A 22,943-nucleotide genomic window follows, 5' to 3' on the forward strand; every position below is an offset into this window, starting at 1 on the left:
TGACAAACAAGACAGTCACCTTATGTCATTTTCCTCCTGGGAGGTTTAAAAGCTGCTCTATGGCAACTTTGTTCTTTAAGATATTGCATTGGGTTTCTTAATCTCTGGGATCTAGAGAAGGGTTGCTTGGTTTCTGAGCCAGTTCATCAGAGTACTTCATGGACATTGAGGCGAGAGGCATGGATTAAAAAGGAAGAGTAACAGACTGTCAAACAGAACTAGTTTTTCATATCCTTTTTGCTCTCTATTTAATTATTTTATCAACTGGAGGAATTGAGAGCCTTTGAGAAGGACATAATCTGATTTGCAACTGCAAAAGCACTGACACTGCAGGCACCCCTGTTCTGGAGCTGACCCTATGCCACTAAATGCTGTGAGATAGTAACCTCCCCTCAGATATGACCTGGTGGGTTGTTTCCACAACCTGCACCTTGAGAAGCCATCTAAGCCTTTCTTTGCATCTCTGCAACTGGTGGTAAATGTGCCTGTTGCGCTGTGTAGGGCAGATTTTTTTAAGGCTGTATTTATCCTTCAAAACTTCCAAACTTGTTCAGGAGACTGTTGCTATCAGAATGAGCTCGCACAGCAGCTTCTGCAATGTTCACCATACCTGTACCTGGAGGAACAGGGGGATGAACACGTCTGGGCAGAACGGGAGGGGCGTTCGGCTCTCTCGGCCTCCGTGTCTATCTGGATGTGCATGTGTGATAGTAGCTGAGAGGCAGGTGGGGAGCTTGCCTATCACCTATGAAATAACAGGCATACAAAAACCTGTGCTATTGAGGAGACAGCAGATGGTCCCCTGCACAGCCTCAGTTTATTGCTCATCTGGGGTATCTCTCTGGACAGCACCGTGTGGGCTCCCGTGGAGAGCAAAGAACAGCCCACGCACTTCACCTTCACTGTTGCATGTTGTGAATTCTGAAACAGTCAAGTTACTGCCAGGTGCATTTTCATCGTATTACAGAACTCCAACATTTGATGTTAAAAGGGTTAATTAAACACTGAAAGTAGCTTCTATTTCCTTTTTTGCTTTAGGTCAAAATGAGTCTGGAGTCGCCGTCCACAATGGTAGAATATATTTAGTTGGCGGCTATTCGATTTGGACAAATGAGCCTTTGGCATGTATCCAGGTGAGTGATTTAGGTTTCTTTTAAAGTCTTTTCCAATAATTTTGCAAGGATACGTTTTGCACAGAGGTTATTCAAAAAGGAAAATGCATGTGAAGTGGAGAGATTAAGGATGTTTCTTATGCAGCCACTGAACCTGCATAAACACTGAGAGGAAATACCGTGGATATTAAAAATATTTCCAGATGAGCCATTAGATCCAATTATTCTAAGATATTCTAGTAAAACAGGGTTGAAGAGTCTGTCCTTTGGCAAGGTTTGGGTAAAACAGTGGGTATATATTCTCAGGTTACACAATCAAGTTCAAAAGTAAAAGGGTTGCAGAAATGGATGATGGGGCATGGGCTAACAATTTTTCAGCCCGTCTTGTGATTTTATTTTTTTTCGTTCTCTCCAAGTTGTCTTTCTGAAGAGCAGCCAGAGTTAACAAGTTGTTCTTTGACTAAGTTCAGTCAGCCTGCAACCTGCCCTAGCGCTTACTGCTTCAAAGCTTGAATGGGAGTTTTTTGATCCCTGCTGTAGGCAATAGGCTGTTCAACAAACTCTTCTGCTCTCTCATCTTGTATAAGAGCAGCTTACCTGCAGATCCATGGCTTTCAGATATTGCTGTACAGAAATTAGGAATTCTTATCTTTCTGCATTTTTCTGAGTGAAGCAAATCTGCATCACAGCCATCACTTTGTGACCAGCTGGGCAGTTAGGGACAGAAACTCTTGTTTACATCTCAGTTTCTGCACTTTTGCTGATAAACAACATTTTCATTAGCTTCCAACTAAGGATTTTAGGATTTAACCTCTAAACTGTCCCATAAGGCTAGAAGTTAGACTTAGCATAAGAAGGGAATATATTACATGTCAAGCTGCTGGTCTTATAATGAACACTTGTTAGCATGAGTTTGTAAAGAACAGGTCATGCAAGATAAGGAGTTAAAACCATGTTCTGGTCATAGTATAATTTTGTTTTACTAAATTGTCGGATACCATAGCTAACAATTTTTATTGGAAAAATTCATTCAAACTGGCTTCACTAGCTGACATACAGTGCTTCAGATGGAGTAATAGAACAATATCAAGGCAGTGGCTGTACTCCACCAACACGCTCATTTCTAATCAGCAGGTACTTTGCAGTATTGTACCTGGGTTTAAATACTGCTTAGTGACAAATGAAATGATCCTGAGATCTTGCTTTCTTACATGGACATTTGTCCACATCCCCAAACTGGTTGGGAACTGGCAGCCTGCCCGAGACAGTCCCCGCATTAAAGGGAAAAGAAGTATAACAAGCGCTTTGGCAGAGCTGTGTGTGCTGCCCCTTCTCAGTTGTTGGCAGTGTGCCTGGCTTTAACCAGTAAAACTAGCCCTTTTATCTTCAAATTCAGCAAATTTGAGGTTGCTTTCTCCTTTGGAAGAAAAAAAATCCACTTTTTCCATATATCTTCATTTTCTTTGTCATTCATTTATTTGGCCTTTCCAACTCCGACAGAGCTCCCTTGCTCCCTGTATACCACCAAGCTGACAAGTGATTCGTACGTTGCGGTAACAGTAGCACTTCTGTGCAGAGTACCCTACTTGCGTGGTTGCACATTCTGCTGCCAGGAAGCAGGATTCAATGTCGCTGTCTGCTACTGAGTGCCTGAGCTGGGATAAGATTTGGGTGATGAGGATAGCAATAAATCACCAGATCCATAAATAGAACGTAAAAGTGATCTGCAATTACCTTTCTGTTGGGATTGATAGGGTATATATATGCAGTGTGTGCCAGCAAATTTGTTTCTTCTGTGATCCCTGAAATATTTTGTACGCTTTGACCTGCAGGTGCTGGATGTTAGCAAGGAAGGGAAGGAAGAAGTGTTCTATGGGCCTACGCTCCCCTTCGCTTCCAACGGAATAGCAGCATGCTTTCTTCCAGCTCCTTATTTCACATGCCCCAACCTTCAGACTCTGCAAGTGCCTCACCACAGGATCGGCACAATGTGAGACATGGAACGTGCACTTCATAAAATCGGACGTGGAGGGAGAAAAAAAATCAAACCCTGTGTATGGAAGGGTTTCTCTGGATCAGTGAAAAGAATCAATCCACACGGGCTGCTGCTTTACCTGCACACATTTGTCTTAAAGTCGGATCACAGTAGGCAGGAAGGAAGCTACAAAAACTGTCTGCAGTTTCTCTCCTCTGCCTCAGATGTAGAAGCATATATGTGAGAGCATTTGGCATTTCTGCTGGTGACTACTTGCTACCTGTCTCTACTTCATTTCCTTATGCAGCTTTGTAAGGCATTGTGAATGCTCTCAGCTCTTCCTGGGCTGCTCTTTGGAGTCTGCACGTTCAGTTGTTCACCAATGGCACTTTCAAAGCTGTGTTTATGTTGACAAAGATGATATAATACTATGGTACTTATGCAACTTACTTGATACCTTTGGCAAAAAGAATAACAAATGTCTTGACTTCCAATTCAAAACTCCATCGTTTACAGTTTCTCATTTAATAATACTTCATTTGGAATGTAAATACTGCAAAGCAGATTAAAACAAAAATATAAAACAAACAAGCCCTATAGTATAGGAGGAACAGATAAAAATTGTCTCAGCTGAAAGACAGGCACTGAAGCGTCGTGGTTAAACCCAAGTCTGAACTGAATGTGTTTGGGAATCTAAAGATCATTTGGGATGTCATTTACCAAGGTCTACTATCAAATACATGTTACCTTCTGTCATATGATCGGTTCCTCCTGACAGCTGTAGTCTTTTAATGGTGGAGAACAGCCTCTTTACTGTATAATTAAAATGTGCCATTTACTTAATATTTTTAATATCCAGTTTGCAAGGGGTCACCACATTTACAATTATCAGCGCACAGTCTCATTTTGTCCAACATACGGTCCCACAAATCACTGGTCTCCAGAGGCTAAACAGGTGCAGAACAATGTCAATATTTATTTATTTATTCTTTCAGTTTATATAGTGTGTCTCCATTCTGTACTCCAGGCATATGCCAGTTCACAATAAATACTCTAACCTGTTATATTTTGGCTTTGCTTGGCTACTGCAGCCCCTGTCTCTTACTTCTGTCTTTTATTTACATATCTAACAACAACTTCAATGTCTGTAAATATTAACCAAGCATGTAATTAAATCTTTCTCTATTTATGATTTACGGGTACTCTGCACTTCTCTGCTTTACCTACTGATCTGTTCCCTGCCACCGTGCTATCTGAGCAGACCTATGAAATTCCTGCTGACACTCATGCAAATGCCACGTGCAGATTATGCCGCAGCAATAGCCTGTGCTTGCTGGACAGGAACAGGTTTGACTCCGTCCAGTGAGCAGTGTTTCCAAATCAAATGCATCTTTTAACTTTGAAGGGTCTGGTTAGTGATACAGGGGGGTGAACTTTATCACCATTTCTGTCTCCAGCTGGGCAGCGTGCTCATGGAACATCACCTTTCCTTTTCCAGTAATTTTCAGGTTAGAAAGTTTTGTGGGTTTTTTTGCTGAGCTTTCTCGCTCTTGTTGCACAGAGCAGAGCTGTGGCTGCACAGTCTTTGCCTGGCACACTAACTTGAGTGCTGACAATGTCTGCCTCTGCACACAAGCAAGCTGACATCCAGGCAGTACTTTTCTCTAACTGCATGGGAGCTGTATAGGCTGTGCAGCAGGAAATATTTTTTTTGTTTTAATTCCTTTGATCTCCTGGAAATCAGCATGCAAGGGCCAGCTCTCCTAACAGGCCGTTTACACTTTAAAAATCTGACTGCTGCCCTGCGTGGGCTGCAGGGCCTGACCCTGGCAAGTATTCGAAATTCTACTTACGTGTGACTTGCAGGGACACAAACGTTACATGTCTTGTTTTCAAGAGGAGGGTGGCTAAATAATCGAAACGTGTGTGTAGAGATCTGTGGGGCTTTGAGCCTCATCCTGGAGGTGCCACACCAGGTGAGTGATCAGCTTTCGCTCCGGGTGTAGAACTGATGTATACTTGCTATTTCCCAGGTGGTGGGAGAATGAATTTTTTTAGCCTTTGTAAAGCCCAGTGTGCTTCCAGACAATGGTACAAAGTATGTTTTGTATGTCTCAACTTAGTTTTGAGGCTCTTATTCCTAGGCCTCATAGCTTACCACAGCTGTAGCTATGAAATCATTTCTGAACTGCTCCTTCTGGAGAGCGAGGGATTACGATGGATCTGGCCGGCTTGCTGCGGCAGCAAGCTGCGCCAGAGGCCTGGGTTTGAGAAGCAGAGGGGGGCAGCTTCCTTATGCAAAGCAGCATGTGCCTCTTGGTTCAAGGGCCGAAAGGCAGGAGTGTATGGCTAGAAAGTTCTTTATCATGTTTGTTCTGCCCTTTCGATGCTTTCACTGTTCCGGTTGTTACCACCAATTGTCTGTGCTGGTGAATAGCAGTTTTAAACAGCTGTGCAATTGCATTAAAGTAGTTAAGGGTACCACAGCCGCAGAGCCTCAGGACAACACATATGCTCCTATTAGTGTCAAGATTCTGCTCTGGCTCTTAATCATCAGGCTCCAGTGATTACAGAGAAGTCTTTCATGGCAACCTCTTAGCCCCTAAGTTTTTGTGCCACACTTTCCTATCTATCTGGGTCTTTTTGCTTTTGTTGCAGGACCTACAGGACAGATGGGGGTACTTTGCTGTACCTGAAGTCAGAAAATGCCACGTAGCCCTTGCCAGGTGAGCAAAAACCAATTATTTATTGCTAGGTAAGGAAAGACAACAGTGCTGATGCAAGAGCAGGCAGAGAGCACGCCAGTGACAGCAGTGGCTCTGCTCTGGCTGAAGGGTCTCTACTAAGGAGGAGCAGGGGGTGGGAGAGCAAGGCTGGCTTCACCTGCCAGCTGTAGCTGTGCAGGAGTCCTGCTGGCAAAGGCTGCCCAGCGAGCTGAAGCTTCTGAATCAGCATGTCCTTGCTCTGCCATTTTTCCATTTAGTGTCCCTGCCTTCTGAAACCACACCACTTGCAGGCTCCTGTGTGCGAGCTCCAAATCTGCCTCTGCTGTTCCAAATTTTGTACCATTTTTAGCAAACATAAACCTCTGAACCCAACCTTTGCCCCTACCCAGCCTACCAGTGTTGGTACGTACCTCTGAAATGCAGTTTAGCTCAGTTTTTCCACAGAGCCTTAAAGCTGTCCATAATGAGAATATTTCCATGCTGATGGTTCTGTTACTAGAGTCAGATCAGCACAGTGTGAGAGCAGCTGCCCACACAAGTCACTCGGGTTCCCAGCTGGGAGTGTGCAAGGTAATGGCGCAGCTGCAACCAGCAAGAACTCACGAGCGCTTCAGGAAAGAGGTCTCCTTACAAGTGACTAACGCAGCAGCAGTTATTAACTGTCCAGTTCTGTGCATTCCCTTAGATTTACAGATTAAAGCTACTCGTGTGCAACTAGGCTTTTGGGCCGCAAGGGCTTGAGAGCTGTACTGAAGAGCCTTGGCACTTTTATGCCTGTCCTGTGGTCTTCTTTGGGCCATTCCCATAAAGATTAATATTTCATCCTTTATATAGCATACTTCACTTCTGAGTCCTGAGATACATTAATCAGCTCTTTTTAGCTATAAATAACCACAATGGCCATCAGCTGCTTTGTGTTTTTTATCCAAAAAAGATGCTATTTCCAGAAGCAGCAGCACCAACAGCCTCTTCTGCCCCTTTGGTCTCTATGGAGCGTTTCACACCCAAGCACTGACCAAAGAAATCCTTATATGTTATGAGCCAGCATGCAGCAAATCTGCTTCTGTGCACTAGTGTTTTTGTAATCCTTGCATTTCTAGTTGTGGCTTGTGGTTTTCTTCTTAACTTAGCAGCTTTCAGGGAACGTACCTGACTCTCAGAATAGTTCAAACTTCTGTAACTCTCTTCTAAGTTTTGCCTTCCCCGGTTACCCTCCCCCAAACCTGTACAGACATTTAGTACATCAGTTGCAGAATCATGGAGAAATAGATAATTGAATATTCACACATGCAGAAACAACACAGGCAGAATGTGGAACAATGTGGAAACAAGCGCGAAAAGAGGCGGCATCTGTTTATTGAAAATTAGAATGTAGAATAAATTAAGAGGGCAAGGTTAAAACACTTCATCTGCAGGCAGAGTTTGTAGGGGAGGAAGACTTTGCAGGAAGTTTAGCACATAGACTATATAAAGGGCTTATACAGTTTTATTTTTGCAAAACAGGCTGGTATTTTTTTTTTTTTTGAAGGACACATTTTAAAGGGAAAAAAAGTGTCCACATCGAGAATGGTTTTCCAGTAGAGATGATTATATATAGTTGTTTCACAGTAATGCCAGAATTAAAACACTCGTTAACTCTTACTGTGGGTAGATTAGGCTACGTCGCAATGCTTCAAGTACTGAAGAACAGAGTATTTTCAGCAATACCCTCAATTCATGTGAGTGATTTGCTAATTTTTCCACCATTGCCAATACAGGTCATGTTGGCCATTTCTAAAGTGAATAATGAATTTAGCAAAGTTGAATTTTTAATACCAGTTTGGGTGACATTCTACAGGGAGGAGAGTAGATCCAAGATAGTGTTTGATGGACTGAAAAATGCAGTGAATTTGGTTGTGACACGGAATTACCCTGCTGGCATTTCCCAAGGCCTGCAAAGACACCGTAACTATGAATACAGGATCTGAGTTTTATAACTGGGTTTTTTTTATTTTGTTTTATGCATACCTTCACATTTCGTACATTAAGCCTACAAAAGGTTTACCATTTTAAAGCTGTTCAAGTAGACAAAAGCCATATTCTAGTCATTCATCATAAAACAAGCTTAATTATGCTAGGACATATTGACACTGCATCAGATTTTTAATCTTCAACATAATTTTATAACCATTGCTAACAGATGGGCTGATTACACTGAATTTTAGTTTTAAGTAATAGTTAAAAATGATAAAATATGATTAAACTGAAAATACCCATGCATACATAATTTTCAGAAGCTACTGAAAGAAGGAAAACCAGAGCGTGATAAAACCTTTTTTTGTTTCCTGAGGGAAATACATTGCATTTAGGTGGACAGATATCAAAGTTCCGTAAATGACTCTGTAAGTAGTGTATGCTATTGGCAGCTCCTCTTCTGTGCAGTTACAACAGATATGCAGAACCTTATTCTTACCATAGTTCTGCTGCTCTATTCCAGCATAAAAGGCGTCAATTTTTCTATTTCAGAAGCTGTTTTATTGAAACAAGTGCCTTCCCCCCACTATTTTTTGGTCATTGAAAATGAAAGCAAGGAGTAATTTAAATTACTGTGTTCCTGCTCTTTAACAAATGGGAAATTCTGATAAAATAGAGGGAGAGCTTTGTGGGGCTAATGGAAGTTGCATGTGAATTTTGAACAGAAGGTGTCATCTTTTCAGTTCTCATTTTAAGGTTACTGAAGGAAAGATAAGCCAGACTTCCCTCTCCCTGCCATAGTTCATGATGTGCTGGACATGTGTTTCATATCACAAGGATGATAATGGGTCAGAGGTGATCAGTATCCTGAATTCTGGCATAGGGACAATATAAAAATGACATATTTTCTATTCAGCTCTCAATTCTATATATTGCAAAAAGAAAAGGGCATCGTAGTCCTCTACCCACTTATATCCTGAGACAGTCCTCTGGCCAACAAGATCAGCATAGAAAATGCTCACAAGGTTCACACCTGCTGTACTTCAAACAGGTCTCCCGTCAGCATTATTAGTGTTTCTAAATGGAAGGAGATATTGGGCATGGACCATGCAAGAGGCTTGGGGGAAGAAAAAGCTTACTCAGATTTAATATTTTGTTATAACTCCCTTGACTTATGGTGATCCTGTAGTGAGAGTAATTAATGTTCAAAATGGCTTAATACCACCAACTTTTCATATACAGAAGGGGAGCAGGACTCAGCCCAGGTATGTATGTTGAAGTTTCTCTGAATTTCATTAGGAACTTTAGCTACAACCTTTTTTCAGGCTCTTTTCCCCCTCAATTATGGAAGCTACATGTGCAGTAAATGTCCACCTTTGCAAGCAATGTTATTTTTAAACACACTGTGAGAGCCCTTCCCTTCCAAGAAGTACAATGCTGCCCTACTGCTACAAAAATGCAGGCCAAAGGAGGATCCTGTAAAAGGCAAAATCAGGCTATTACTTTATGGTGACGTTCAGACCCAAACTGGAGCAAAACAAAGCTGTCTGGAGCGGGCACGTGTTAGTGCAGTCAACTCACCCGCAGCATGGCTTTGGCACATCAGATCTGACCTGACTTTTAACTCGGACCACTGCTGTGTCCCTGTAGCCTGTGGTTTGCCTTTCAGCCCTCTGTTAATATCAAATGCTCCTGCAAGACAACAGGCTGACAGTCAGCATCGCCTTCCGCAGCAGCATGTGTGGGCAGGTGCTGGCTGAAAAGAAGGGAATGAAGGAAGGACCCAGGTAGGGCTCTTAGCAGGGCTGTTGCTCCAAGCCTGTGAGAGGATGCAAAAGCCTGAATGAGCTGGGTAGAAGAAGCAGAACTGCACTGGTGTCTGTCTGTCCACATACCAATGGTATTGGTACCAGTGAGTTGCTTGTGAGAGTCACTGACCCCTAGCAAATCCACAATCCTCAGGTCGTTTGTGGCAAGCACCTACTTTAAGGTCTGGCATGCCCCTGGAACCATGGCCCCCACCAGCAAACTGATTCACACAGCTGCTGCTGTCAGGGGTTGGTAACACCCAAATGGCAGTTTCTGTTGTCTTCTCTGCAGTCAGTGACAGAGCTCCTAGTAATTACCGGTCTTTATTAGATATGGAGTAAGGCTTGGTATATATCGCTAGGACGGTGAACTTTGGACATACTTTTCTTCATCTGCTGGAAATCACCTTGGATTTGAGGCATGATCCTTTTCCTGTAATCAACAATCTTGTCACAGATTCACAGAAGCCTTGCTTAATAGCTTTCCTGTGATACTCACTTGGGACACAGTGGAAAATGGGCATCTGATCTATATTGCTCAGTGGAAAGCAGATCATCCTGCAAATGGATCAGCAGAGAAAGACATCTCCCCAGCACTTGTGGCAGCTTCGGGTAATTCATTGCCCATTACTCCTGAGAAACAAAGCCTCCAAAAACTGTAAGGCAGGGCAAGGCAGTGATACATCTTCACCCTGTGGTCTGCAGAGGATTTCTGTTCTGATGCTCCCTGGATTTCTCCCAGTCTTGACAACAGATGTCTGAAATTCCCTGTCCCAACACCCACAATGCAAAAAGACTGTGATCTCTCAGTGAGCCTCTGAGCTTGGCATATGACTGACTAGTAATACCAGAAAGGTCTACCGCTTCCAGTTCAGATTTAAAATGCTTATGAAGCACCCATACACGCTGGCAGGAAAACTGCTCAGAAGCAAAAGGTATACGTAAGTTTAACATTAGGAGTTGCTGAGGTGCTCAAAATTATTCTTAGCTGCTCTCCAAAGTCACTGCACACTTAAGTATCTGCTGACTGAACCCTACGGTGATGTTTTCAGCTGCCGCAGAGCCAAGCTGCATGCTACCAGGCTATTGATCCCTGGCAGAGCTAACAGCTGAGCTGCTTCTGCTTTCACACTTTTCCTACTCTGCATACAGGGTCCAATACAGATGCCTCGGCACCCACCCACCAATTTCAGCCTTGCACAAATGACTATGGGGATGAGTCTTTGGTGGAGAGAGAAGAGGAAAGCAGGCTTGGCAGGGGATGAGATCCCTTCTGCTGAAAGAGGTTAAGGATACCACTCATCAGTAGGTAGAAATCTTATTTTCAGATCCCCTCTTTACCTGATTTACAGCAAGGTTCTATCCTGTTGTTTATTAAGCAAAGAGGCAGACTTTGCACCTTATGCAGATGAACTGCTTATCCAGTGTCAAAGCTTTCCAGGATCTGCTCTTTAGCTTAAGCAGTTCTCCATGCATTGTGTAAGGAAGTTAGACATTTGTACTGTTTTTAAACCAAACTGTTCATATGTAAAATAATATAGAAAGGTTTAATTTAAATAACATTCAGTGTCCTAAGTAGCCTTTATATAGACAGCATCTAATATGACATAATACATAATTTCTTTTAGTTCATGGTGGTTTTCAGTCTTTACTTTTTCTATGTTGTACTTAAATTCAGCACTTTCTTCTTTTCTCCTAACTGATTTTGGACTGTTGTTTTGGTGTATACTTAGTAAGTCAGCCCAGACTAACACTCTGCAAGCCTTCATCTCATTAATATTATCAGAACTGTCAGTCACATCTGCAAATGTCCATACCAAATAATTAGACCAAACCAGATTGCCCATTTGGCAGTGGTTGATGAATACAATGCAAAATGCTTTATTTCTGTTCGCATTAACTTTTTGACAGAGAAGAATGATAATTTCCAAACTGTTTAAATTGGTTTCTCATGCACCAGGAGCTGTTACACATTTACATAAAGCTCTGTTGCTTTTTCAGAAACTTCCAACCACTACAGATAGTATTAAATATGTCTTTAACAATCTATTAAACACAACATTAAATGTTTTGTTATAATGTCTGCTCTATCCTTTAAAAGTCAAAGGTTTTACTTTCAGGAAGTAATACTACAGTCAGACATCTGTTCTATCATCTACTGTGTGGTAGGACTCAAATTTCATAAGACATCTCTATTAATCTCTCTTGGAGAGGTTTTTATTTTTTTTATTTATTTATTTTTTTAAAAAGCTTTTTAGAAGCACAATCCTCTTGAGATGAATAAAACTCCTCCCAGGTACAGAAGCTTACAAGAAGCTAAAATGCAAGTTCAATAAGCCACTTTCATAATGAAAAGAACCTCCATGTTCTGCACTATTAAGTAGCCTAAAGAGGCTTTTAGTTACTGCATTATCTGAAGTAACGACAGCTGATTTAGGCAAAAAGATTATCTAGTTTGACTTGATAAAATTACTGTAACGAAAGAGAAGCTGCTCTGAACAAGATTTCAGGGATTTTTGTGGAGCTGTTAGACACAAAAATAATCTTTCCTTCCTATTAATATTGTAAAGTTAAAATCTGAGTAACTTTAAAAGTAAGCAGCCTGTTCTCCAGTGTTGCCATTAGGGGCAAACTTACCACTCCCAAAGTCCAGTAAGTAGTTGCAGAAATATAGGTTATTGAGGGAAGCGAAAAGTGTGAATACCACAGGCATTAATGAAAGTTTCCTGAGAACTTTAGGGGAAAAAAAAAAAAATAGAAAAAGTTACAGAGCTAGACCTGTCCTGGAAAGACCCCCAAAATAATCCATAACTCAGCAAAATATTTGAAAGATCCAACATTCCAGGCAAACAGGAATAATTACTAGCCTATGATCAAATGGAAAAGATTCCCCAAATAAGTATTTTCTTTAGAAGTCTGTGGTCTCTGCTTTTTTCTCACACCATTTACAGCTAGTCTAAGTTAAATGGATAATTAACAGTGTCATGACTAATAAAAAGATCGAGGGATCACTGTAAATTGTGGGTTAAGTTTAAGAACATAGTATTGAAAAGGAAGAGGACAGGAAATCTGAACCTACCTTTTCTCATATTACCCACAAAGACAACAGAAGAGATTTTAGACTGGAATCTGAAAGACTTTAATGTTTTAATACAGGTGTAAGGTTAAGACAGCTATATACATTTTGTGGAACACGTACACAAGCCCTCTTAACAAATGATAGCTTTATCATACTGGCGGAACTCCTGATGAATGCACTGCATTCAAGTTCAGTACTAGAGATCACAGTTTTTCTCATTCTACTAAAATAATAAATTAGAAATTACAAAGTTATGATTTGCTTAAGAACATAATGAGATTTTTCAGAAGTACGGTGTTAAGAGGGTCAGGTCTCATTCAATGTGAATTGAGTTTTGTGAAATTACTTTGATTATTTGAAATCCTGTCTCGTATGTTGCAATACAAGCTCTGCTCATATAGACATTTTAACATGTAATAAATGTGCCATACCTTTCAATTGCCATTCAACAGTATATTGAGAGTTACTCTTCAGATGCATGACAATATTCAAATACCACAGAAATTACTATAATTAATACATAACTTGGGGGGAAAACCCCACAGAATTGATAAATGTACTGCCATTGTAAAGAAAAAGAACTTGGCTAGTGTGTCATAGAGTGCAGTTTTAGGTATCAACAGGGTTGGAACATCCAAGAGGAAAACGATTAATCACCAGCACACTGCTAACCTGTCTCATTTTCCAGTTTTTGTATCTCGTTTTGTCCAGCCTCTGCAAGGTAAGATAAGAATCTTTTATAGGCTTCTCTGTTGAAAAAAACAAAAGAAGGTAACACATTACTTAATCTCACGCATCCTAGGAGTAAAAGCACATAATTCCCCAAAACATTGTTTACATATTGGGATATTAAAACACAGTAACTTTCCTTCTACCCCATCCCCCCATCTATTCAACTGCTTTGTTTGCTGTGAATTTTTAGCATGCCCAGGTTGGAAGAAGAATAAGGATTGCATTGTTTATGGCTACAAATCTACTTGCTTAGTAAACTGCTGTGAAATAGAATTTTTTTTTTTTTTTAACTTTAAAACATGGAGTTTCCAAGACTTGGATGAGATTGGCATTCCAACTTCATCATGCTTGCTATCTGATTTCTGCGTAAGAAATCTCTCTGTGACTCATGCTACAGCACAGTGATGTGAGCTACTGGCACTAGGGTGCAGACTGGCACTGACTGGCACTGCATCATCCTCAGCAAAGGGCAACAACCATTTTAAAATAAACCTGGAATTCAGAAGGGGACTGTCACTCGAGTGGATCTTCCAGAAGAGTGCATATGTGTTGACGAGACTTTTCACCTTAAGTTCATTCTAATACCCTCCAATGTAGACAATATAATTATTGTTAAAAGTACTGCCTTTGACATTTAGGTCTATTCTAATTATCTATCTTTTTCATGAAATATTAACGTGAGTAAACAAAACTGCAGTTTTCATACTACTTCCTTGCAATAACAACACTGGACATCACCTCTATGAGCATCTAATGCAACTTCTGATCTTTGTTTCTTTTATATATATGGGTTTGCACTTTATAATTGCACAGAATATGTTAATATAATGGTATTTAATGGCCAGGACTGAAGAGAGAAAATCAGTTATTAGTGTTCTTACAATAAAATGTTCATGGATCACCTTAGACCACTGGGTAATGGAGCACATTCTAAATACAAATCATTAATACAAAACAAACAGATTTGATAACATATACGTTAAGTGATGAGGCTAAAAGAAATATAGCTCTTCAGTAATCTCCAAGCATATATTTCAGGAAGCTCAACCAACCTGCTTTTTTTTCATATTTTGTAGGTAAAGGGATGAATTTTACCTTATCAACAGTATAAAAAAATATGAAAATTGGCTATGAAATACATTATCAAAAGATCAAAAACAGGCAGTATGAAAATCCTGCATATAATGGTACTTCAGTCTGACCTTGGGTGAATTCCCTTAAATAAAAGCTAATGTATTTGTTGGTAGAGGATAATAAAAAGTGAATAATATAACTACAAATGAGTTAAATATATTTTTCATTAAATGGAAAATTAATACCCTGTGACTAGCCTTTACTGTCTCATGAGTTACATTCTTGCACAACTCTGTCTTCTGGGTTTTTTATAGCCCAGGCCCTGCTGATGTGCACCTCAAAACTTCTCCGGCCTGAGGCGTGAGTAGGATCCTACCCTTTGAGTAGTCCCAGTATGTGCATTAACGCAAACACTGAGGCCAGACCCTTGCTCAGACCACACAAGGGTCAGCCGTCCAGTGAGCAGAACTAAGAGGAGGAGCCCTTTTGGCTTGGATGCCACATTGGATAGAGCTTCCTGGGGTTTTGTAACAGCATTTATTATATAGGTGCTGAGAGTTCACTGCTGCATCTGCACCCAGAGATGCCACGGTCTGTGCAGAGCTGCTCACCTCCTGTGCCATTTCCTCCTAACACCAGATGGATTCACAAGTCAAATATTTCTGTCCTAAGTTCTTGGGGGCAAAGGGAGCAACTGTGAGTCTGTGGTGCCTATCAGAGAGAGGAGGCCAGCCTTTTCTGGACACCCACAACTCTCCGATGTTTATATTACGAGAGAACTCTTGAAATTAAGCCATGGGTATTTCTTTTCCAAGCATCTCAGATCGCACCTGATTATACTGTGATTTTAGATATGACCCATAAAGTCCTCTAAAACAGGAACTGACAGGAAAATTCTTTGGGGCAGGAATTCTTCTGTATTCTGTTTTGCAACATATAGTGTAGTGAGCAGAGGCAACCCTGCTTTGCATAAATTCTACTGGGGTCTGGAGCCCTAGTATCAAAACATCTCTGAAAATATTTAGCAAATATAGATGGCTTAAAACCATGAAAGGCCTGAGCGAAGGGAGATCTCTGGCTGAATGCACTTAAAAATCACTCATTTTTGAGTATCTGTGCTGCTGTCTAACATTGCTTTATTTCAAGAAAATAAACCTCTACGGCTCGTTGTCAAAAAAACAATATTAAATAAAAATCAAACCTCTGTGCAGCATTTCTTCCAAGACCTTGTTTGTGCTCTGAATCCTTCAGAGACTGTGTGATTGTGGGAATCAGGCTGGTAACTAACGTCTGATCCAAGACGGCCACTGTTTCTAGTATGCTGAAAACCCGGTGATCATACACGGCAGTATACTCCTGGATAAACTGCCTGAGGGGGACACAGAGGCATTTAATGCAAGGTCAAAACTAGATGCAGAGAACATGCCAAGAACAACTGAAGAGTCTAATCAGAACAAGCAATCTGGCTGCATGGCAATTTTCGTATTGTTACACTGAAATACTCTACATGGAATACTTTCTCTAAACAAAGCCATGCTTTTGAAGGCTAATGCCAAAAAACCCCACACGTTTATTTTCAAGCAAATTGTCAGATTCTGCTGCTGTTTCACCAGGGCTAACTTGTTCCAGAGCACCTTACTTTGTAATATGTCTGAATGCAAAACTAAAACATGTATTTATTATTTAATAAAAAATAATAATAATAAAAAAGACCAGCAAAACAAGAGGTCTAGATTCAAGTCTGCAGATAAAATGTTGGCATTTCTTATAAAGCTCCAGCAGATCTTAAGCAGGACAGACCAGTGGATGGAAGTGCACCCATTTGTCTTCCTGATGGTTTGAGGCCTTTAAAGATCACAGATTACATTCGAATCAGAAGTAACACCCTAGGGATGAAACATCCCATGAAAGTAATGTATCACATACAGGGAGACTGGCATGCCCACAAACATCCATTCCTATTCCAGTGAGTGTCTCTGGAGCTTTCATCTAGACATGACCCAATACACCAGTGCTTCGGTTTGCAAAATGTCTTCAGGTCTCAGGTTATGCAGCTTTTCTCCTGCACCCACGTGAGAAACAGGATTTATTTTGCAGAGATATGGAATAAATATCATTTACATTATAATAATCTATTATTTATTTGTCACAAAATCAAATCACTCAAAAAAGCAGCTAAGCTTGTGGTATGAGGATTTGATCTCCATTATATACACTTCAAATTAGGCACGCACATCTTTCACAGCACCTAACACTGACCATCTGCATTCATGAGGAGTTTTTCTCATTGCAGCAGCAACATACCTCCCTATTATATACCTTTCAAAACAGTACCTAATCCATCAGAAAGCAGGTATGTTTATCTCCTACTTTTTTGCTCTGGCTTTTTGGCCAAGCTATGTTTAAAACCAGTGCCAAAAGTACCATTATTTGAATACCATAAACAAGTGACAATGCAGTATGTTAAGGATAATTAGTTATTTTAAAAAAACATGTTTGCTGTCAATTGGCTTGCAGTAGCTTCACTGCCAATTGGCATATTTTCTGGTTACCTAAATACAGAAGTCAGCTGGGTGGCACGTTCTCCTCCTGACCCTGCTTGGCAGCCTTCTACCATGTACTGTACGATATCTGTAGATATTTTTTTAACTGTAAAAAGGAAAAAAAAAAAAAAAATCACAAGATTCACACAGAGCTCTTGAACTGACCATCTGGAGAATGTCTTTCATAAAGACTACAATTTTTAAATGAGAAAAAAATGGTTTTATCTTACTTTGATGCAACCGAAATGACTGTGACAGCAGTTAGTTAGATTGGCTATAAAGAACAGAATGAATCACAGATTTATGCAAAAGTCTTATTTTCACCACCATTATACTTTAAACATACAGATTTTTAAGTAGACTATGGTCTCTTTAAGTCAAAGCAGAGAGACACACACTTAGTGGAAACAGAGATTTATTTAAATTTAAGTTCTGTTTGTATTCTTTAATCATTCTTACTTGAATTAAAGCAAAGCAGTCATAGCATTATATCCTGCCCAAAGCTATATAGATCTACTCCTTACTTTCAGTGGCAGGTATTGTTCTGAATTCCACCCTACCTCTTTCTTTAAGGGGAAAAAAAGACTGCAAAACTCCACTATTTTCTTCCCCTTAATTGTTTCCAAATACATATTCAAGTTGCAAGATACAGCTCTTCCTTTATAAAGGTGGAACTGGGCTGCAAGGACTTTTCTACAAGGGTGTGGTGGAGCCCTGTCTAGGCAGGCAGTGAGCTGGTGGCCACAGCAGCACAAGACATTCAGCTCATTCTACTCCACAGCACATTGCAAAGTAGGTACTTTCAGCTTCAGGCAGATATGGCTATGATGGCAAAAGAGGGAAGAAAGGTGTGTGATGATTCAGCTAATTTCCTAAACATGTCTTGTCCTTGAAACCTTTATACAGTAGAATCAAAAAGTACTTTATTAGAAAAAATTCCCAGGAGAAGTTAGAGGTGAATCCCCATTTTGTTTAATGCCTCTACTGGCAGCAAGAAGTGGAAATTTTGAGCTTGTGCACACATGCACATTCATTATACAACTGTGGGGTGAACAGAGTGCTTCATTTTTTAAGAAGCTAAAAATAAGGAAGTTCTCACTACCAAACAAAGCATGCTAAAAGAAGAAAGAAAACTCAAAGATGCCTTCACAGAGCAACACGCTACTTTTAATCTGTTTATAATGCCTCTATGGGGAGAACATACGCTAGTCTTATTTGGTCTCAAACCTTTAGGTGCAAGAAAGCTTCCACAGTTACGAAGTCTGGGAGAAATGAGGTGGGAAGGATGGGGAGAAAGGAAACACTCTTCAGGTTCCTGAGAAGTTGATCACTAGTTCATTAGAGAGAGAAACGAGGCAGGACTTCTCTGCTTCTTGGAGACAGAAGTCCAAGACCAGTTAATGAAAAAAGAAAGCTGTCCAGTTTATCTGGCCAAAGTATTTAATTCACCTCATCTAAGAGTCTTAAATATTGGGATGAAAGATGCTCAGCAGTACAAAACTCTTACAGGTGTGCAGAGATGTATTGAAAGCAAACAAGCAGCTCACCTTGTAGCTCATTAACCAACACCACGCATTTCAACACAGCTGGGAGAACTAAGTCAATGTCACATAGTTCAGTGCTCTGGGTTCTCTGAAGTACTTCAAGAATGAAAGCAAGAACTGAGGCCAAGCGAGGAGGTGGAGCATTACCTTTGAACTGCATGTAGTTTTCACTGGGAAGACAAAGTAAACCAAAACAGAGTCTATAATTTGTTTTTTTTCCATTCAATGCAAGAACCATACACCTTAAAATAACTTTGTGATATTTCAGCAGGAGGCCTATTACATAGATTTCTATCTTTATCTAGGCTCTATTTGTAGAATAGAATGGCTTCTATTTGTCTTAGTCTTAGAAAAGACTCCCAAGTTATCAGAGGATAGTGATGCCTTCTGACTCTTCTGTTGAGGGAAGTGAGAAATAGCAGCTATCATAATTATAGTTAAAAAGCCAAGTGTGACTATAAAAGTTAAAATATAAAGGCAGCTTCATAAAATAACTGAAAAAAAAAATAATAGAGGAATCAAGATTCTAAGACCCTAAACCAACATCCAAAATGCAACTGTTGTTCAATTACTTTATTTAGCTTTATGTGCTTTTGTCAACTCACAATCCAACTTGTTATAACAGTGCTGCTGTTACACCAGTACTGTTATTTTATTTTTGTCAACAGTATGTTGTAATGGGACAGCCAATGTCTACTTTTGCTCTGTCACCATTAACACAATCATGTCCAGTATAAAACTGGTCACAAAGATAAAAGGTGACCTGTCAATCTGCAACAAGAGCAAATTTTGACATCACGCACATTGAATGTTCCAATTTGAACGGCTTGATTTGTTATTTTTCAAAAAAAGGATACAAAAATCTGAACTACTGTTAATTTGACATTACAAACTACTTTACTGAAATCTGAAGACCATAAGTTTAAATTGAAGCATTCAGGACAGAAAAGTGCAGCTAAAAAGAACACAGCATTTATTCATCAGTTAGCAAGAGCACTCTCAAAAGCTGCAAAATAACTTTTTAGATACTTACCATTAGGTACCATTAGCAACTCAAAAAAAGGCATGCATGTTTCCTGAGCAATGCATCAATTAAAAACCACTATCCTTGTTAAAAACTTACTAAGGCATGCTTCTACAACTTTCAAATTAAACCTGACTTTCAGAGATCTGAGTATTTCATTGCACAGCTTCAGAGCAGTGGTATAACTTGACAAATGAAAGTTGTAACGCTTTACTTCTGTATTCCTTGTATCGTGTGGTCTTACTTTAATATTAGCAACTCTGAAACGTTCTATCCCATTAATTTACAATGAGACTTTCACACTAATTTTTTTTGGGGTGCTCTTCCACTAAAACGGTTCTCTGGCCTGGATAATAGACCCCTGATCATGTGGACCAATTTCCTCTGTGCAGCAGCAAGATACTCACTAGCTTTCATATGTCAAAATGACTAGCAAACTCTGTATGTATTTATGTATAGACCTACTGGCTGCCTCCTGACCACCCAACAGTTTGTAAATCAGACTGCTGCTCAGTTCTAAGACATTCTTCCCAGATCAATAAGGAATGTTTCATGTCTTACAAGTCACCAAGTGCCACTATGCTTTCAGAACTTACTTTCCACTATCAATCTTAAAATTCACACATGCATGCACACATTCACAAATAACTTTAAGATGATAAAGTCTGAGTATTCATAAAGTTAAAAATATGTCAGAAATAAGACTATGAAATCTTAATTCACTCCTTCAATATGCGACAAAACAGGCTTTACTTACAGGATTGCCTATAATATTTACCTAAGATCAACACCAAAATTCTCTTAATCAACATGTATACACACTCTTTAACACAGAAAAATACAGTTACCTTGGACATAAGCAATCACCTTATATTTGAGGGAGTTTAATTCCTCTCCCAACATAGGCAAAAAGTACAGATTGTTCCCTGTTCTGCAGAACACAAACCAAAGCTTTGGCCTTTCAGCAGCAGAGACCCAGCATTTATAGCTGCTGCTGACATCGTGCAAGTAGTGACAGCCCAGTGAACAAGTACTCTCTCCTTGCCTCTATGTCTCCCTCTTCCCACACCCCAGATTTTCCGTTTCCCCTGGGTAGCTGGCACACCTGTGTACACCCTGACACTGACAGCAACAAGGCCTCCCATGCACAGGTCACTGGTAACTATAAGCACTACAACTCTGTGACCCTAAATACAGCCTGAGACACACATATATGATGATGTATATTGCAATGTAATTTTTCTAGAAAAATACTTGCTTTTCATGTGGCCCCATGTGATATTTTTTCTTACAGTCTAGAACCTTTATCCTCAATGACTCTCTCACTAGTCTCCAGATCTTCCCAATTTTACTCTCCTGATGTATACACAATGTCCTTCCTTTGCTCCCTGCCCGGCAACTTACAGGCTCTTCCCACAGCCAAACTATCAGTTAACTGAGAAGAAAACAGTGGCGTTGCCTTCCTCATTAGCTATTTGTGAAATCTGAATAAGTGATTTTTTTTACTGCACTGGTCCTTACTTTATGACATGCAGAGTGGTCTTCCGTAGACGGAGCATCTGGGGGGCTGTAATGGAACTGCATAAAGCAGTCAGCATAGGATGCTGTCTGGCTCCAAGCACAGTCGGAGAAGAAGGGAGAAATCGTCCAAAATACTGTTGAATAATGCTCCCAAGCAGTTGATTTAAATAGGCACCCTGTGTTTGGGACTGACAACATATAAAGGACAGGCCCTGTAGAAGAAAATTTTAGAAAGTGAGAAATTTAATAGATTTTTAACAATACTTGTGAAAAAAATCTTTAACAACCGTTGGCTAAATACTCACTACACACTGTGTAAACTGCTGCATAAAGAGTAAACTACTGCATTACAAATAAGCATCAGTAATTTGCTGCAGATATCATAGTCTACAAATGAAGAAAAAGCCAGGGCAAAGCTTGCAAAGGAGAGAAAAATCTTTTAGTAGACTAATTAATATATTGGAAGATAAGCTTCGGGACATGCAAGCTCCCCTTCAAATTTGAAATAAAACCTTGGCATTTCAGACCTGAGAAAGTGTTCCTGTGCCCAAGAGCTCCTCATTTCTTTTTCAACTCTGTATGTGGTCTCTCAAAGTATATTAGTCAGGTAAGATTTATAAAGGAAGAGAATGAGAGAGAGAGAATACCTCATATGTTTGTAAAGCACCATGTGAAATTTTTGTATGAACGATACAGCAGAAAAATGAGCACTTAGAATTGTGGTCTGACAAGAAAAATTTTGCTCATAGTGTGAACAAATTAGGGTAAATTAGGCACCATTTATAAGGGATTTAGAGGGGGTTTTGAAATCTGTTTAAGATAAGGCTAGAACTGCTGTGATTTGTCCAATATAAGCTATATTGATCCAGAGAAAAATCTATAATGAAAGTACTTGCCCAGAAAGTGCGTATCTGAACACTACCCATAGTTATACAACATATAAACGGTACATCTCTGAAAAAAGAGTATTATTCTTACTGGTACAAGTTGCTGTGAGAGAAAGTTAAGAGTTTCCTTCCCCTTCCTTTGATTACTGAAAGGAAGAACAACAAATCACTAAGAGGAAAAAAAAAAAGTCCAGTGATCTCCTATCACAAGGGTCACAGTCAGCAGCACAAACAGAAACCTCTTGAGAATTCAGTTTTCACAGTAGTATTGTCTAACAAGAATAATGGCGTAAAAGAAGTTCAAGCACAGAGTTCCCTAGACAGCAACTTCAACAGTACTTCAAACTTCCACTAGCATTGCAATCCAGACTCCGCTTTTGGTAGGAGGAGTATCTGCCTGAATATTGATGGTTGCCGAGGTAAGCTAATGCCCCTAATATATGAATTAATAGTTCAAGACAAGCTGCTTTTGTTCCCCAGCTACTGACAGAGAGTATTTCTGCTGCTTTTCGCATAGGAGTCCTTCCCCAAGAAGATTTTCATCTATACCTGTCTGCGTGAACATGACAGAACAATTCTTTCAGAAAAAAAGCAGGCTGAGACATAGCTGAGGGTCATCTTGGCACTTTCTTGAAATGGGGAGTTCCCACCTTTGGTTCCACAGCAAACAAATCCATGAGATTTCAAGGACCTGCCCGAAGACTTGCTGTAGGTGGCCCTCTTGAACACAGACATGTTCGATTAGGGTTTAACTTCACATACTTCTAGAGTTCCTTGGTAATTTTGGTAAGTCCCAATGATAAAAACCACACTTCCTGAACTAGGGCTTTAACAAACAGTTCAGATTCTCTCCTCCTTTTGTGTACATACAGCAAAATTTTGTAGGAAAAAGCAGCTGCTGCTATATCAGAATTCTTAAAAACACTGTTGGCAAGTAGCAGACTCAGAGATACTGTTACAGATGA

The 22,943-nt window shown here is 40.0% G+C and overlaps 2 protein-coding genes across 8 annotated transcripts in view; one reads left to right on the top strand and one right to left on the bottom strand.

The window, feature by feature from the left end:
- KLHL32 (kelch like family member 32) overlaps window positions 1–3,106 on the top strand; it is a 97,450-nt gene extending 94,344 nt beyond the window's left edge. For 5 of the 7 annotated variants that reach the window (XM_072857858.1, XM_072857862.1, XM_072857859.1 and 2 more), the window contains 2 exons: window positions 1,039–1,133; window positions 2,945–3,106. In XM_072857858.1, coding sequence (XP_072713959.1) covers window positions 1,039–1,133; window positions 2,945–3,106 — 257 coding nt within the window. The remainder of the gene's footprint in view (window positions 1–1,038; window positions 1,134–2,944) is intronic. The other 2 variants (XM_072857864.1, XM_072857865.1) reach the window with 1 other exon arrangement.
- A 4,704-nt stretch (window positions 3,107–7,810) lies between these two features.
- MMS22L (MMS22 like, DNA repair protein) overlaps window positions 7,811–22,943 on the bottom strand; it is a 100,656-nt gene continuing 85,523 nt past the window's right edge. The window contains exons 21-25 of the mRNA XM_072855528.1: window positions 21,092–21,303; window positions 18,550–18,716; window positions 17,012–17,108; window positions 15,661–15,828; window positions 7,811–13,402 (exon numbers count right to left, since the gene is read on the bottom strand). Coding sequence (XP_072711629.1) covers window positions 13,321–13,402; window positions 15,661–15,828; window positions 17,012–17,108; window positions 18,550–18,716; window positions 21,092–21,303 — 726 coding nt within the window. The 3' untranslated portion in view covers window positions 7,811–13,320. The remainder of the gene's footprint in view (window positions 13,403–15,660; window positions 15,829–17,011; window positions 17,109–18,549; window positions 18,717–21,091; window positions 21,304–22,943) is intronic.

Source organism: Ciconia boyciana, chromosome 3 (genome assembly GCF_034638445.1).
Source record: "Ciconia boyciana chromosome 3, ASM3463844v1, whole genome shotgun sequence".
In the NCBI taxonomy this organism is placed as follows: Eukaryota; Metazoa; Chordata; class Aves; order Ciconiiformes; family Ciconiidae; genus Ciconia; species Ciconia boyciana.